The 18,360-nt window shown below is 44.4% G+C and overlaps 1 protein-coding gene across 6 annotated transcripts in view; it reads right to left on the bottom strand.

Annotated features, from left to right (window-relative positions):
- Positions 1-7,823: 7,823 nt before the first annotated feature.
- The window catches only part of VPS8 (VPS8 subunit of CORVET complex), a 234,631-nt gene continuing 224,094 nt past the window's right edge, over positions 7,824-18,360 (bottom strand). For all 6 annotated transcript variants that reach the window (XM_032171818.2, XM_058426256.1, XM_058426252.1 and 3 more), the window contains 2 exons: positions 11,898-11,978; positions 7,824-8,552 (listed from right to left, as the gene is read on the bottom strand). In XM_032171818.2, the coding sequence (XP_032027709.1) occupies positions 8,403-8,552; positions 11,898-11,978 (231 nt within the window). In that variant the 3' untranslated portion in view covers positions 7,824-8,402. The remainder of the gene's footprint in view (positions 8,553-11,897; positions 11,979-18,360) is intronic.

The following is an 18,360-nucleotide window of genomic DNA, read 5'->3' as shown; positions in this document are numbered from 1 at the left end:
GACACAATGCTGCCAGTCTCATTGCTAAAGCACAGCAAGTGACCTTTGAGGTGACCTTTGCTCCAGTTCCCAATAAGTTCCTCATCTCCATCTGAGACCATCTCAGCCTGGATTTCATTGTCCATATCACTATCAGCATTTTGGTCAAAACCATTCAACAAGTCTCTAGGAAGTTCCAAACTTTCCCTCATCTTCCTGCCTTCTTCTGAGCCCTCCAAACTGTTCCAACCTCTGTCTGTTATCTAATTTCAAAGTTCCTTCCACATTTTCAGGTATCTTTATAGCAATGCCCCACTTCTCTGGTACCAATTTTCTGTATTAGTCTGTTCTCACACTGCTATAAAGAACTACCTGAGACTGGGTACTTTATGAAAAAAAGAAGTTTAACTGACTCACTGTTCTGCAGGCTTTACAGGAAGCATGGCTGGGAAGCCTCAGGAAACTTACGATCATGGCAGAAGGGCAAAGGGGAAGCAAGCAACTTCCTCACACGGTGGCGGGAGACAGTGTGAAGAGGGAAGAGCTACACACTTTTAAACAACCAGATCTTGTGAGAACTATCACAACAGCAAGGGGGGAATCCGTGCCCATGATCTAGTCACCTCCCACCAGGTCCTTCTCCCAACACTGGGGATTAGAATTCAACGAGATTTGGGTGGGGAAACAGAGCTAAACCATATCAGGTACATAGTAATGTTTCAATACTTATAATGTGCAATGATCCGATCAGGGTAATTAGCATAACCATCATCTCAAACATTTATCATTTCTTTGTTTTGGGAACGTCCAATTTCCTTCTTGTAGCTATTTGAGACTATATTATTAACTATAGTCATCCTACAGTGGTGCTGAACACTAGAACTTTTTCCTCCTGTTATTTATTTTGTATCCTTTAAAAAATCTCTCCCTATTCCCCTCTTCTCCCTACCCTTCCCAGTCTCTGGTATCTTCTGTTCTACTTTTTACTTCTATGAGATCAACTTTTTTAGCTTCCACATATGAGTGAGAACATGCAGTGTTAAACATTCTGTTCCTGGCTTATTTCACTTAACATAATGTCTTCTAGCTCCATCCATCTGTGTTGCTGTAAATGACAGGATTTCATTCTTTTTCATGGCTAATATTCCATTGTGCATATATACCACATTTTCTTTAACCACTCATCTGTCATTGGACACCTAAGGTTGATTTCATATCTTGGCTATTGCTAATAATGCTGCAATAAACATCAGGGTGCAGATGTCTCTTCAATATACTGATTTCCTTTCCTTTGGATAAATGCCACGTTGTGGGATTGCAGGATCATATGATAGTTCTATTTGTAGTTGAACCTCTATACTGTTCTCCATAGTGGCTGTGCTAGTTTACATTCCCACCGACAGTGTATAAGAGTTCCCTTTTCTCCACCTTCCCTTGCCAGCATTTGATATTTTTTGTCTTTTTGGTCATAGCCATCCTGGAGTGAGATGATACCACACTGTGGTTTTGATTTGCATTTCCCTGATGATTATGCTATTGAGCATTTCATCATCTATCTGTGGCTATATATGTTTTCTTTTGAGAAATCCCTGTTCATATTATTTGCTCATTACAAAATTTTTTTCTGTTGACATGTTTGAGTTTCTTGTATATTCTTTTCCTTTTTTCTTTCTTTTTTTTTTTTTGGATACAGGGCCTCACTGTGTCACCCAGGCTGGAGTGCAGTGGCATGATCACGGCCCACTGCAGCCTCAACCTCCTAGGCTCAGGTGATCTGCCCACCTCAGCCTTCTGAATAGCTGGGATTGCAGGGACACACCACAATGCCTGGCAAACTTTTTGTATTTTTTTTTTTTTGTAGAGACAGGGTTTCACCATATTGGTCTCAAAATCCTGGACTCAAGTGATCCACCCACCTCAGCCTCCCAAAGTGCTGGAATTACAGGCGTGAGCCACCACACCTTACCTGTATATTCTGGATATAGATATTCAACTCCTGTTGGATGAACAGTTGGCAAATATTTTCTTCCATTCTGTAGGCTGTCTTTTCACTCTGTTGATTATTTCCTTTGCTGTGCAGAAGCTTTTTAGTTTGAAATAATCCTATTTATTTTTGCTTTTGTTGCCTGTGCTTTTGAGGACTTAGTCATAAAATCTATTCTCAGATCAATGTCCTGAAGTGTTTCTCCTATGTTTTCTTCTAGTAGCTTTATAGTTTTGGATCTTACATTTAGGTCTTTGATCCATTTTGAGTTGATTTTTGTATAGAGTGAGAGGTGGGGTCTAGTTTCTTTCTTCTACATATGACTATCCAGTTTTCCCAGCATCATTTACTGAAGAGGGTGTCCTTTTCCCAATAAGTGTATGTGGTGTCTTTGTCAAAAATCAGTTGGCTTTGTCAAAAATCATATACATGGATTGATTTCTAGGTTCTCTATTCTGTCTATGTATATTCTTATACTGGTGCCATGCTGTTTGGTTACTATAACTTTGTAGTATATTCCGAAGTCTGGTAGTGTGAGCCTCCAACTTTGTTCTTTTTGCTCAGAATTGCTTTGGCTATTCAGGGTCTTTTGTGTCCCATACACATATTAAGATTTTTTTTCTATTTCAATGAAGAATGACATTGGTATTTTGATAGGGCCTGCATTGAATCTGTAGATTGCTTTGGGTAATATGGACATTTTAGAAATGTTAATTCTTCCAGTCTATGATCATGGGATGTCTGTTTGTGTCCTCTCCAACTTCTTTTCTCTTTTTTATCCCCCCTGATACAAGGTCTGGCTCTATCACCCAGGCTGGAGTGCAGTGGTGCCATCTCAGCTCACTGCAATCTCCACCTCCTGGGCTTAAGACATCCTCCCACCTCTGCCTCCCTTTTAGCTGGGACAACAGGGGTGTGCCACCATACCTGGCTAATTTTTGTATTTTTGGTAGAGATGAGGTTTCACCATTTGCCCAGGCTGGTCTTAAACTTGTGAGCTCAAGTGATCCTCCCACCTCGGCCTCCCAAAGTGCTGGGATTACAGACAAGACCCACTGCACCTGACTTCCAATTTCTTTAATCAGTGTTTTCTAGTTTTCCTTGTAGAGACCCGTCACCTCCTTGGTTAAATTTATTCCTAGATTGTTTTTATTTTTTGTAGCTGTTGTAAATGGGATTGTCTTGATTTATTTTTCAGCTAGTTGGTTATCGGTGTAGAGAAACACTACTGATTTTTGCATGTTGATTTTGTATCCTGCAACTTTACTGAATTCATTTATCAGTTCTATGAGTTTTTTGGTAGAGTCTTTAGGTTTTTCTAAGATCGTGTTGTCTGCAAAGAGCGACAATTTGACTTCCTCTTTTCTCTTGTCTGACTGCTCTGGCTAGGACTTCCATACTATGTTGAATAAGAGTAGTAAGAGTAGGCATCCCTGTCTTGTTCCATTTCTTGGAGAAAAACCTTTCAGTCTTTCCTCATTCAGTATGACATTAGCTGTGAGTTTGTCATACACGTCCTTAATTGTGTTGAGGTGCTTTCTTTCTATACCTAACTTATTGAGAGTTTTTTTTTTAATCATGAAGGGATATTGAATTTTATCAAATGATTTTTCTGCAGGTATTGAGATGATCATATAGTTTTTGTCTTTCATGCTACTGATGTCATGTATCATGTTTATTGATCGGCATATGTTGAGCCATCCTTGTATTCTTGTGATACATCCCACTTGATCATGGTGTATTATCTTTAGTATCTTTTTGATGTATTGTTGGATTTAACTAGTTTTTTTTTTTTTTTTTTTGAGACAGAGTCTCACTCTGTCACCCAGCTGGAGTGCAGTGGCGCAGTCTTGGCTCACTGTAACTTCCACTTCCCGGGTTCAAGCAAGTCTCCTGCTTCAGCCTCCCAAGTAGCTGGGACTACAGGCATGCACCACCATGCCCGGCTAATTTTTGTATTTTTAGTAGAGATAGGATTTCACCATGTTGGCCAGGCTGGTCTCTATCTCCTGACCTCAGGCGATCCACCTGCATTGGCCTCCCAAAGTGCTGGGATTACAGGCATCAGCCACCATGCCCAGCTTACTTACCTAGTATTTTGTTGAGGATTTTTGCAGCTATGTTCATAAGGGACATTGGCCTATAATTTTCTTCTTTTTATAGTGTCCTTGCTGGTTTTGATGTCAGGGTTAGGCTGGCTTTGTAAAATGAGTTAGAAAGAGTTCCCACTACTTCAATTTTTTGGAATAGTTTGAAAAGAATTGGTACTAATTATTTTATAAATGGTAGGTAGAACTCAGTGGAGAAGCCATTTGGTTCTGGACTTCCCTTTGTTGGCAGACTTTTAAGTTACTGATACAATCTAATTATTTGTTATTGTTCTGTTTAGGTTTTCGATTTCATCATGATTTAGTCTTGGTAGGTGGTATATGTGTCTTGGAATTTATCTGTTTTTCCTAGGTTATCCGACTTGTTCGTGTATATGCTTGTCCACAGTCATCTATTATGATCCTTTTTACAGTTGTAAGGTCTTATTTTTCATTTCTGATTTTGAGTCTTCTTTTTTTCTTAGTCTAGTTAAAGGTTTATTGATTTTGTTTGTCCTTCCAAAAAACCAACTCTCGGCCAGGCACAGTGGTTCATATAATCTCAACACTTTGAAAGGCCGAGGTGGGAGGATCACTTGAGCCAGGAGTTTTTTGAGACCAGCCTGGACAACATAGTGAGACCCTGCCTCTACCAAACAAACAAAAAACAGTAGCTGGGCATGGTGGCGTGCCCCTGTAGTTCTAGCTACTCGGGAGGCTGAAGAAGGATCACTTGAGCCCAGAAGGGTGAGGCTGCAGTGAGCAGTGATTGTGCCACTGCACTCCAGTCTGGGTGACAAAGCAAGAGTCTGTCTCAGACAAACAAAACCCTCTTAATTTCATTGATTTTTTAAAATTATTTTTCTAGTTCTAGTCTCTATTTCATTTATTTCTGCTTTGATATTTATTATTTTCTTCCTCTTACTAACTCTAGGCTTAGTCTGTTCTTTTTATAGTTCTTTAGGTTGTTATGCCAATAGGTTATTTGGAGTTGTTCTTCTTTCTTGATGTAGGACTTTATTGCTATAAACTTTTCTCTTAGAACTGCTTTTGCCACATACCATAAATGATATTTTTATGGGATATTTCCATCTTCATTTGTCTCCAGATATTTAAAAATTTTCTATTTCTTCTTTGACCCATTGGTTGTTTAGGAACATGTTGTTTAATTTCCACAGATTTGTGACTTTCTTAAAATTCCTATTACTGATTTCTAGTTTCATACCATTGTGGTCAGAAAAGATACCTGTTATGATTTTCAATCTTAACTTTATTAAGACTTGTTTTGTGGCCTAAATATGGTCTATCCAGGAGAATGTTCAATGTGCACTTGAGAAAAACGTGTATTCTCATGCCGTTGAATGGAATGTTCTGTGTATGTTTGTTAGGTCCATTTGGTCTAATGTGTAATTCAAGTCCAGGGTTTCTCCATTGATTCTCTGTCTGGAAAATCATTGTTGAAGTCCCCTATTATTGTATTTCAGTTTATTTCTCTCTTCAGCTCTATTAATATTTGCTTTATAGACTTGGGTGCTCTGATGTTGGGTGCATACATATTTACAACTGTTCTATGTTCTGGATGAATCCACCCCTTTATTATTATATAACTTTGTCTCACTTGACCGTTTTTGACTTAAAGTCTATTTTATCGAAGTGCAGCTACTCCTGCTCTCTTTTGGTTTCCTTCGCACAGAATATCTTTTTCCATCTTTCATTTTCAAGCTACGTGTGTCCTTAAAGGTGAAGTGAGTCTCTTTTAGGCAGCATATAGTTAGATCTTATTTTTAATCCAATCAGCCACTCTGTCTTTTGATTGGCAGATCTCATCTATTCACATTCAAGGTAATTATTGATAGGTAAGGACTTACCTCTGCAATTTTGTTCATTGTTTTGTAGATCCTTTGTTCCTTTCCTCCTCTCTTGCTTTCTTGCTGATTAGATGATTTTCTCTAGTGGTATACTTTTTATTCCTTGCTTTTTATCTACCTACTATAATTTCTTGCTTTGTGGTTACCATCAGGCTTACATAAATCATCTTATTTATTTTTTTGAAATGGAGTCTGGCTCTGTACCCCAGGCTGGAGTGCAGTGGCACCATCTCGGCTCACTGCAATCTCCACCTCCCAGGTCCCGGTTCAAGTGATGCTCCTGTCACCGTCTCCCAAGTAGCTGGGATTACAGGCATGCGCCACCATTTCCAGCTAATTTTTGTATTTTTAGTAGAGACAGGGTTTCACCATGTTGGCCAGGCTGGTCTTGAACTCCTGACCTCATGATCCGCCTGCCTCGGCCTCCCAAAGTGCTGGGATTACAAGCGTGAGCCACCGTGCCTGGCCAACATCTTAGTTATAACGGGCTATTTTAAACTTACTACAACTTTGATTGCATAAAGTTCTGCTTTTACTTCACCCTTCCCACATACATTTCATGTTTTTGATGTCACAATTTGCTTTTTTATATTGAATACTCCTTTTGCCTTAGTTCTTTACACTATAAGAGAAGAAGAGGAATAATTGAGTTTTACTTTGAGAATATCAAGTTCCTTTGGCCTTAATTTAAGGCTGAATGAGAAACCTTTTGATACGTAACTTGGGGCAGGTAGCATCACTGGCTCTGGAATCACAACTCTGAATTCCACCTACTCTGCTACCTCTTTGGTATGTTACCTTGGTGAAATTACTTATCACCTCTGAGCCTCAGCTCTCTCATCTATCAACTGGGGTTGAGACTGTTATACAGCTGCGGCAGGCATCCAAGTGGTGATGACTTAATGGTTCAACCACTTCCCTCAATTTTATCTCCTGATACTTTCATCAGGAAGCAGTACCCTTGTAGCCCAGGTCTTGGGAGAAGTTATATAATAAAAGCTAAGCTAGCATTTCTGGGGTATTTGCCATGTGCCTGAATGGCACATAGCAAATGTTTACATGTATTATTTCATCTTCAATAACAGTTCTGTTTATAAAGAAACAGAGGCTTAGAGAGGTTAACTGATTTGTTGATTATACGTAGTACGTGGCAGAAACGATCTATTTTCTATTTAAGGGTTAAAAATTTCTATTGGCCAGGTGTGGTGGCTCATGCCTATAATCCCAGCACTTTAGGAGGCCAAGGCAGGCAGATCACCTGAGATCAGGAATTCAAGACCAGCCTGGCCAACATGGCGAAACCCCATCTCTACCAAAAATTAAAAAATTAGCTGGGCGTGGTAGTGGGTGCCTGTAATCCCAGCTACTTGGGAAGCTGAGGCAAGAGAATCACTTGAACCTGGGAGACGGAGGTTACAGTTAGCCAAGACAGCGCCACTGTACTCCAGCCTGAGCAGCAAGAGTGAAACTCTGTCTCAAAAAAAAGAAAAAAAAAAAAAATTCTACCTAGTTTATACATCTATTTCCTGTGGGTTTGGTTAGTATCAGTCCATGAGAGCCTGATGATTCCAGTGCACTGAGAAAAGGATCATCTGAGTATGTACGGTGGAAACCCAGGTGTCTGGGTGTGACGACCTCCTGCGGTGGTTGGTTCAATGGTATATGAAGTCCCATGGCCAAAAACTGAGTAAGTACTATTCTCTTTGGCAGCCCAGCCCCTGTCACAGGAGCATGTGGGTGGCTGGGCTGCTCTGAATAGAGCTGACGATGGAGCTGCTTATCTGAATTAAGGAGGGTTGTCACAGGCAGGATTCCTGACTTTGAGCTAATAAAATTGTGACAACAGGGCTCGAAATGTCCTCCATGACTTGACAGACTGAGAGCCAGCCAGCCAGGAGACCTGCAGAACTTAAACACAGAGCATTTATTGTTAGAAAGGGCAAGTCTTACACTCAAATAGGTTTTAACATGAACACATTAAAGGGAGATGGCCCTAGCCCCCACAGTGTCTCTGCTCTCTCCAAGGCATGCTTCAGTTATACTGCAGCCAGGCTAACCACTGTTCCCTGTAGAAGTTGAAGTTCCTTGTATTATCCAGCAGCTGGAGGAGACGGAGTACGGCAGACTCTGGAATGCCATTTGTGTGAGTTCCACCTACTTTCTAGGCTTCAGGATAAATGGAAAAAGTCCCAGTAGGCAAAATGTATTTCCTAAAAAGCTGGACAGAGGTATGTGACATTCCTTTGCTTAACAAGCAAAACAAAATCAATGAGTCTGGTGAGCTGACGCCATGACAACAATGTGGAGAAGACTGGGAGTCTACACTGGGAATGTGCTGTGGATGCTCTGGGCACAGGAGCCCAATTTGGAACCTCTTCTCAGAAGCGTGGGAGGCGGTGGAGGCCAAGCCCACCAGAGGCGGGGCCTCTCCCCAGCTGCCTTGGGATCATCTCTGGTTCTCCTGGGCCAGGCTCCACGGAGTCATCAATCCTCAGTCACAGGTGGGGGAATGAGCTGCAGCTGGAAGTTCTCATTCTGGAAGATGCTGTTGAAAGCAGGAGCACTCTGCGAGCCACTGAATGGCCTATAGCTCTCGCTGCTGCGATTCTGGGAGAGTTCCGTGAGGAGAGCCAGCTGCAAAGGAAGGACACACATCAGCTAAGGTTTGTGGGGAGCAGAGGGAAGAGAGGCTCCTGAATCCACTGCTTCAGGCACATGAGAGACAGCGCTGTGTTGCAGGAGTAGTAACATGCAGGGTTGAATCTTAGGTCCATATATCACAAACTAGCTGTGTGACTTTGGGCAAGTTCACTTCATTTTTTAGGGCCTAAACTTCCTCATTCAATAATGAGACTGGACTGGTTCGCTCCCAAGGGCACACAAACTGTGCTCTCCCTGGCACTGGAGAGCTCTCCCACCCTGGGCTGGCCCTGTGCCAAGGGCTCCTCCAGCTGCCGTGGGTGGCCCTGCTGCCACCCTTCTCTCCCTTGGACGCGCCCTGGGCTGAGGAGCTCTGTTCTCAGCTCTGCTCATTCCAGGCTCTCCGTCTTGGTGTGCTCTCCTCGGGGTGAATGACTAATTATGACCACTGGCTCTGACCTCTCTTCTGTAACCTGGAAGGCTTCAGACAGACACCCAGCTGCCAACTCAAACTCAGGGGCTCCAGAGTGGAACCCCTGGATTCTGCCTTCTCCTTCACGTGAGTCCTCCCTGCTCCCAGCTTCCTTCTTCCCACCAATGACACTAGCAGTACCCTCGTTCTGTCAGTGGCTCAATTCTGGAAGACCTGCCAAGGAGGACAGAAGGGTAAGAGGAGACGCTGATGTCAGCCTGTTGGGAAGCCAGTGCTCTGCCACTCAGGGGACCATCCCTTTCACCTAAAGAGGCTTCTGCAAAAGCAGGGAGCTGGCAGCCTGGCTCTTGAGGTGCCCTTGATGGTCAGCGGAGAGACGAATTCTACATCCAAGGTCCTTAGACTTCCTGCCTGATTAGGGTCTTTGCCTGTTGCTTCCCAGAACACTGTGAGTTAACTTCCACCCCACAGAGCTAATGTGAAGGAAAACTCAGAGCCCAGGTCAAAATAGTCCCTAGTAACAGTAGTTGGGACCTGTGGGATGGGCCACCGTGTCCACTACCAACACTCTAAGGGATGCTGCACGTAGGCTCGCATGGAGGCCAGTGAAAGCCTGGTCCATGGGGAGTGCACAGCTGAGACGAGGGGGCCATCAGACTCCTCAGGGCAGCCCTGTCTGTGTCTACCAAAGACGCCAGGAGTCCGAGGGGATGTCTAACAGCCTCTGGTGACTGTATCAAGCATCTTTCCATGACAGGCACTTTGCTAGGTCCTTGACATGTGTGTTATTTCTCATCCTTCACAACATAGTGACTTGCCCTCAGTCACCAGTAGTGAGTGGCGGTGTGGGATTCACCCACCAGGCACCATGTCTTCGAGGTGCCCTCTGACCTCTAGCAAAGGGTTTTTCCCTCACACAGGCAACGGTGGCACAAGCTCACACGTGTCCACGTGTCACTTCTGTGGAAAACTCAGTACCAGTTGCTGTGGTAACTGGGAAGACATCCGAAGGCCCCTAAGTCCTAAGTGTCAATTTATCAAAAGTAATCCAGGTCCTGGCCCAGAGACACATGTATGGTCTCTTTCACAACTCAGTAACTCTGACGCAAGCTCTGAGTGCAAGTTACCGAGCAGGCCCACTCAGGCAATACTCCAGGGGCCACGAGATGTCCCTTGCTCTGTCCGAGTCCACTTCATGCCACTTCCTTTCTTCCATAACCCTCTCAACTGCCCATCAGCCTGTGACGTTCTCTGCAATGACTATTATGTACGATGCCTTGAACAGAATGAGCCACAGATGGTCAACTCAATGCTTTCACATTCTGACACTGTGAGGTGGGAAGATCAATTGCAAAAAAAAAAAAAAAATTATTTCCCAGGAAAACAGGTATTTTTGTGTTTCACTTTGGTAGCTTTGTGATCTGGAAATCAATGAGCCTTAAATAAGGGCTCAACAGTTTGAAGCAGAAGAACCTCCTCGGAAGGCCCAGAAACCCAACTCCTGGGGCAGAGCTTGGCTGAGGCTGGAAGGGATGGGGGTGAGGCCAGTTCAATAAAGCTGCTGGACTGCATCCAGGAGACCCCTGGAGAAGGTTCCTGGAATAACAACCTTTGCCCAGACCAACTCTCAAAGAAGGAGCACCACTCTTCCTTCAGCTGCCAAGTAACCTAGTAGGTTCTGCCTAAGAATGGGGAGGGCGTGAAGGGGGCCCAGGCAGAGAAGCAGAGGACACAGCAGTTTGCACAAGCTCGAGATAAGCTCAGGAACAAATGGGACCAGCTAGAATTGAGGTGTGATTTTGGGAGTGGAGAAGATGGTAGGGTTTGGACTCATTCTTTAGGTGGTGGAGATCCAGAATGTATTGTAAGCAAGGGAGTAACATGACATATTTGGTTTTAGAAAGGGTAGCCAGGCTGCAGCATGGAGAAGGGACAGAAGACCTGCAGTGGCCTCCGTGAGTGATAAGGAGGCCCCACCCGGGGTAGTGGTGAAAGGGGGATTAGTAGAGAAGATCCCACAGGATGTCCCCAGTCAGGTGGCAGAAGGTGAGGGGTGAGCCTAGTGCTGCCAGGTCGCTGCTCTAGGTGGCTGGATGACAGAGGTATCATTCCTGAGGCAGGCACTAGGCACGAAGAACAGGTCGAGAAAGCGATGAGTACACATCCAAAGTGCCTGGGGGACACCCGGTCTGATGTGGTGGCAGCGACTGCTAGAAGCCCTCCAGTCTGTACTCTTCTTCCACAATTAGAGTAGACCAAGAATTGCAGCCCAAGGTCTTTTGGAATAAAAACCAATTTTCCCAGTCTCCATTGCAGTGAGGTGTGGTCATGGGTCTAAATTCTAGACAATGGAGGTAAGTGGAAGCAGCCATGTTGAACCATACAAGTTTAAGTCATGTGCTAAGGAAGGCAGAGCCACGAGACAGAAGAAAGGTGAAGGGAGGTACGTGGATGTGCCCTGGCTGGCTGCATTTACGCTTCTCTCTTGCTTAAACCACTACTACTTTGCATTTGTCTTTCATGGCCAAAACTAATTCAACCAATGCAGATGCCCAGGAGGGTCTAGGGCTTCGGACAGATTGGGCACCTATCCATATCCTAAGCAAAGCCCTCCTGGGATCAGTCTGGCCTGCTCTCTGTGGAGGGAGGTCAAACACAGAAGCCCTTCTGTGTCCTCACAGCTCATGGTACGTAAGGGACAGACAGCTTTCCCCTTCCTTTGCTCTCTCTGCCAAGCTCTGAGTGCTCCCTGGGGCCAGGGTCTGTTGTCCATGTAGCCATAACAGGGATGCCAGGGCACCTTCCAGGCTAGGAGGAGGCTAGAGGGAGGTTCCAAGACACTGCCTGTCTAAAGCAGTAAATTATAAATAGGGAAATAAAAATATAAACAACCACGCAAACATTACCCTGGAGCTTCCTCGGTAGAGACGGCAAAGCTGATCAAATGCTTGGATTTGCTGTGGATCCAGAACAGGTTCTGAGGTTCCCTGAAAAATAAAAACCGATACAATTAACAACATCACGTGGCTAGGCAGCCTCTGGACTTGCTCTACACGATGCCGAAGCAGAATACGGTGCTTCCTTCATTCTCCTGAAAACAATCCATGCTACCAGCAATTAGTGAGATATATACTGAACATGAGTTAGAAATCGGCACGTCCCCCTAAGATCCCTCCTTGGTGTGGCTGCAGGTTGACCTGTCTGTGGACCCTTTTCCCAATGAAGTCTCCAAATGTCCCGTATGTACAGGTTCCTTTCAGGTTTCTTGATCCCTCTTTGGCACCATTATGCAGAGCTAGTTAGTTCCTTCCAGCCTTGCATTCCCATGTCCATCACTTCATACGGCCAGCAAAGATACCCCTTTTCTCTGTCATGGTAACAGGAGACACACTGTCATTTAAAAATCTCATCCTCTCTCTGCCTCATTATAAAGCTGGTCGCCACCTACGGGGTTGCAAGATTCATCTGCTGCTTTTGGGAAAAGGGCCGGTCTAGCCTGCTCTTACAGCAGCCATGTTTTGTTCCACCTGTTATTGTGGTGGGACCTGCCAAACTGCGATTCTTATCTCAGTGGACCTGGTCCAACTCACATGCAGAGAGAAGAAATGGGATCCTGGGGGAGGCGGCCATAGGCTTTGGAGTCAGAGGAGAATCTGGATACTAGTTCTGACAGTAACCTGCTATGTAACTTTAGGCAAGTCACCTCACTTCTCTAAGCCTCAACTGCCTCACCTGTGGGAAGGAAGGGGTAATGCTTACCTTTTGAGATTGCCAAAAATTAAATGAGATATATATTTAAAGTGTCGCCTGCCTAGTACCAGGCGAGGGCTCAGTATACACTAGCTTTTCTTACAATTCAGAGATACCCATAGTTAAAAGTTGATTTCAGAAGTGTTTTTGTTTATGTATAAGATTAGTAAAAGGACGTTTTTCTTTGCCCTATATTATGAACCTGTCCCAAGCATCTGCACTGCACAGGTTGGTGGGTAAGAGCCTGCACTGCAGAGTTCATCAGCCTAAGCCCAAACCCTGGCTTTAGCAATTATTAGCAGCATAATCTTAGGCAAGTTCTCTGAGTTGGGTATTTTTTGCTTGTTTGTTTGTTTTTGCTCACACGGGGATAATGACTATAGCTATATCACATAAAGTGGCTACGAAGATTCAGGAAGGTAATGCACGCAGAACACATAGTAGATGCACGGGACTCTGCAAGTTCTCACTGAGAGCTACTAACTAGAGAGCACAGGAAGGCCCACAGGTACTGCGCACACAGCCAGTCTCCAGGAGACAACGTCGTGTGGCCCTCGTCCTGATGTGGCTACAGAAACAGAAAGGAAGGGGGCATCAGAGCATCGTGCACAGGCAAAACTGGCTAATGAAGGAGGTTAGGGGATGTGCAGGAGAGGGTATGTGGAGCGTGAGAGGGAAAACTTCACGGAAATGAGAGCTGCTAAGGTCAGCTCCCTGTCTGTCTTGCTTTCCAGTGCCCAGTACTGTGCTTGCACAAAGCAGCCACAGAGTCATCATCTGCTGATCAAATGAAGGGATGGGAGGGCCGGCACGCAGATTTCCGATTTCTTACTATTTATCACTGCCGTTGTGACCAACCCTCTGCCATGCAGTAAGAACACAGGTTTCTGACACACTTGGGCTCAATCTGGACTCTGCCCAAGACTAGGTGAGTGGCTCTGGGCAAGGAATTTAGCTTCTCTCAGTCTGTTTCTTTATCTGTAAAACTCTACTTTGCAGAATTGTTGTGAAAATTAGACATAATGTATGGGCTTAGCGTCTATTTGATGTTCAATCAATGGCAGTAATTACTGCGATTGTGTTGTTTATACTCCCAGAGAGAAGTGCCCCCCTAGAAAGAACAATGGGATGAAATCAGGAAACATGGGCTCCATTCCTGTTACCAGCTCCCTGTATAACCTGAGGAGGCCACATCTCTCCTCTCAGTCTATGTTCCAACTGATCAAAGGGCAGTGCCACCTCAGGCCACACTCCACCATCCAGGGAAGAGATGGGCACCATGAGATTAACAGGCATTTAGGGCATGAAAGTTTCAAGAAAAATAGTAATGTTTACTGAGCCTAATCATGGCTTTTATCTTTTATTGCATATTCGGAAGCAAATTAGGGGCAATGTCACAAAGACACATGGCAGCCCTGAAGAGAAATAACAGTTTCCGTCTACAGACGCCAAATTAGGGTCAGACAAAAAATAAAGGAGGAGCAACCAAATATGAACATAATCTCTGTTCACTCCAAAAACATAAAAGTATTCTCAGACCACTAAACCCCCCCAAGGATAAAACTGGTTAGGAGTGATTTTCCAATTGGAAGAGAAGGAAAAATGCCTTTGCTGCTGTCTGTTAGAGCAAATTTCTTTCTTCCCATGTAACAAAGTCCAGTGTTAAGAGCTAAAAATTAATCTGTAGCGAATATGAGAGGAAGAAACAGTGGCAACCCTGGAAATGACCTTGTAGTACTCAGCATTAAAGTATATGTGCTGCCGAAGCGAGCACCGTACTCAGCATTAAAGTAAATCCGGTAGAAAACAAGGTCCTGATGATCTCTGAGAGCCGCAGGGAGAAGGGTGTTGGGCTGGCATGGGGCGCCAGCACATTGCAAAGCTCAGTGACTCACAGATGTGGAAGTGGGAGCAGTAACTACATCTGCTGGAAAGAAGAAAACAAACCAGGGCTTTCAGGATACACAGACCTCTTTTTTTTTTTTTTTTTAGATGGAGTCTTGCTCTGTCACCCAGGCTGGAGTGCAGTGGCGTGATCTCAGCTCACTGAAACCTCAGCCTCCCAGATTCAAGCAATTCTCCTACCTCAGCCTCCTGAGTAGCTGAGATTACAGGCGTGCACCACCATGCTCGGCTATTTTTTGTATTTTTAGTAGAGATGGGGTTTCACCATATTGGTCAGGCTGGTCTTGAATTCCTGACCTCAGGTGGTCCACCTGACTCGGCCTCCCAAAGTGCTGAGATTACAGGCATGAGCCACTGTGCCCGGTCACAGACCTCTTAACAAACATATCAAGCTCTGATATAGGAAAACAACCATGATCCACTGCCACCCTACAGGCCAAATTCTCAAGAACAGGGATGATACTACTCCTAGGGATACTGGACATAAAGCCTTCCAAATCATACTCGAAGACACGGACAGTCACAGAAGGCTGAGTTTGGCTTGTTCATTTCTTACTCTCTGCAATTACTAAGATCCTGAAATCAAAACCCTAACACTTCCTTTCCTAATTATCTTTCCACACTAACACATGAGAAGATCAAACCTAGTTTGTGAAAGACACGGGCCACTTTGTATAATTCGTAATGCGATCATGTCTTTCTGGTATTCTAGAAGCCTCCACAGGAGCTTCTGTAAATTTCTGGTGGCAATGAAGGTGGAGATGGAGTAGGATGAGCGGAATGAGAAGCATATTTCCCCCTTTTCTCGCTGCCTGCCCTCCACCTCACTTTCAAATCTTTCCCTGTATCTGTTATAGCCTCAGCCAGTCTTTTGCCACCACCTAAGCTGTTTCACACTGGAGGTCCTTAATATTTAAAAGTTTTGCCTAAATCAAAGTTTGGCTTCAGAGATAAAGGAAAAGCCACACACCTCCTTCCCCTCTGCAAACAGGAAATACCTTTTCTAAATTCCCACCCACAACACAGTTTGCTCTCAGATTGAACCTGACTCTTCATAGCCTCTCATTCTCCAATGCCTCAAAACTCTCAGTAGGTCATAGCTAACAATGAATTAGGTAATGAAATAATACAACAGGCAGACAAGTTGCTAAGCTGCCTAGAGAGAGGAGGGGAAAATGTGGCAGAACGTCTCTGCAGGAGATCCATTTAGAGTAGTAGTCATGACCCTAGAATGAGCAGCTCTAAGGGAGGCGAGTGCTTGAGGCCACAGAGACAGACTGAAAGGCTCAGTGAAAAATAACCTTAAAAACCCAAGCCCTTCAATACCACGATTAAAAAGAAACAACATGGTGACCGTTCACAGCACAGGGGAAAAATGCTGGTTTACATTTTCTCAGATGCGACACAGGAACAACCCTCCCTCCCCCGCTGCAGCGGCTCGCTTTATTGATCATGTAATGACCATGTGCCAGCCACTGTTACAAGTACTTGGCATGGATCATCTCATTTAATCATCTCAAAAACCCTAAGCGGTAGGTACTTTTCTTATGGTTATTTTACAGGTGAAGAAACTCAGGTCCTGGGATTCAGTGATATGCCAAGGTCACTCTGGTTGGTGGCGGAGCCCAGATCTGAATGGGAGTCCAGTTCCAGAGATGTCTTTCATCTGCCATTCTCTCGGCAGCAGTCTAGAAGAAGCCTGACGAAAGTCACTTTCTTTTTTTTTTTTTTTGAGACGGAGTTTCACTCTTGTTGCCCAGGCTGGAGTGCAGTGGCACGATCTCGGCTCACTGCAACCTCCGCCTCCCGGGTTCAAGTGATTCTCCTGTCTCAGCCTCCCAAGTAGCTGGGATTACAGGCGCATGCCACCATGCCTGGCTAATTTTTGTATTTTTAGTAGAGACGGGTTTTCATCATATTAGTCAGGCTGGTCTCGAACTCCTGACCTCAGGTGATCCGCCTGCCTCGGCCTTCCAAAGTGCTGAGATTACAGGAGTGAGCCACTGTGCCCAGCCAAAAGTCACTTTCAAGGGACCCAAAAGGTTGTCTGAGGAGCAGTGTAGGACTTGCCTGGGTCAATTTGCCTAATCAAGCTCCTGTGAAACTGACGGACACCTGCCCTCCTTCTGGGGATCCTTCATGATTCTGCTTTAATTTCAAAACTCATCCCATCATTCTATAAAGTATAAACAAAAGACACAGGAGAGAGAACGAGAGAGCAGCTAATGGAAATAAATATAGCTACTAGTGTTCTGCTTAAAAATGACTTTGGAAGCCTAGACCAAAGCCCAGTGTTAATAACTAAGCTTCGTTCTGCAGTGAGACACTTCACATACAATGTCATGACAGTTCTGGGTACACACTAGGCGTTCACGAATGCCTTCTGCCATCACAGAAAAAAGTCTGAATTTGGCTCTGACACTAATTAGTTGTGTTGATATCCCTCATATCAGTTATCTCAACTACAAACGGGGAAATCTCTGCACAGCCTACCCTACAAGACTCTTTCTTGTGAGGGAAGGGCTGGGAAGGGAAATGGAGAAAGCTCATTTCCTGTTGTCCATTAGTTTCTGGCCTTCTGCTAGTTGCGTTTGTGTTTAATGTGTACATTAGCCCAATGAAGGAGAAATTATTTTCTCTAATTTACCTGTGAGGAAACTGAAGTTTAGACGTATTAAAATACAGCTTGTAAGAGACAGGGTAACTCTTGATAACAGGTCTAACCCTAAAGCCAACTATGACATGTTAGTGACAAACATAAGGTGCTCTGAATGTATATGGTGTCATGGGCTGCTCGTGGACACCCTGGGCTGCCTGGTCTGTGTCTGTAGGGACTGATGCTGCATCTGCCCGAGTGCCTACTGGAATCCTGTGTGGTGCCATCATAAGGTTAGCACTAGGTGAAGGCTGTGTCATTAGATGAGGGAATCTAAGTATCTTCTGTTTGGTGTCGGTCACCTGTTTTTGCTTCCTCACAAAAGAAAATGTCCCCCAATTGGTTTAAAGTCTTTGAAACCCATATACTGTTCCGACACAGGATTGGTATTCCTTGCCCGACCTGCTTTGAAAGGCAACAGCTTGGGGGAAAATCTGTGGTGACAAAAGCTGATCATCTCATTATATATTTTAAAAAATGGATTAAAAAATGTAGAATACAGTTTGAATTTTTAGATAACTAATGTAGCTCCTCGGTCAAATTCATGAGAGCCTTCCTGTTTTCTTGATAGGGTTGGAAAGGGGTGGCCATCTCAGTGTACCTGCTTCACAGGCAGGGGAAGCTCAAATTCCCAAACATTAAAAAATCACTGCCGGATGCTGCCACCCACAATGTAACGGAGGTATTTTCCCGAGTCATCATTATCCCGAGATGCCAGGACAGGGAGCAGGACCATTACAAATGGGGACACTGATGGATGACAGTGAGACTGACCCCCTTCCAGGGGCCACTGTCCTGTGCAAACTTGGAGTCCTGCCACATGGCATACTGTGGCCATTCCATAATTACATTTTCTTTTTGTCAGTACAGGAAGATCTTAAAAAAATCCAGAAAGATTTATTGTTATAGGGCATGTACTAGGGAAAGGGATACTCTGGGGATCTGCCCTAGCAGAACTTCAAAATAAGCCTCAAAAATATGATTTAATAGTAATAGCTTGCCAGAAAAAAACCTCAAAAGTCTCTAAAGGAAGACAACACAACCCAGATGCTCGGCAA

This window comes from Hylobates moloch, unplaced genomic scaffold (genome assembly GCF_009828535.3).
Source record: "Hylobates moloch isolate HMO894 unplaced genomic scaffold, HMol_V3 SCAFFOLD_13, whole genome shotgun sequence".
Taxonomy (NCBI): domain Eukaryota; kingdom Metazoa; phylum Chordata; class Mammalia; order Primates; family Hylobatidae; genus Hylobates; species Hylobates moloch.
Note: the sequence above shows the minus strand (reverse complement) of the source record. Positions and strands in the feature narration are given on the sequence as shown.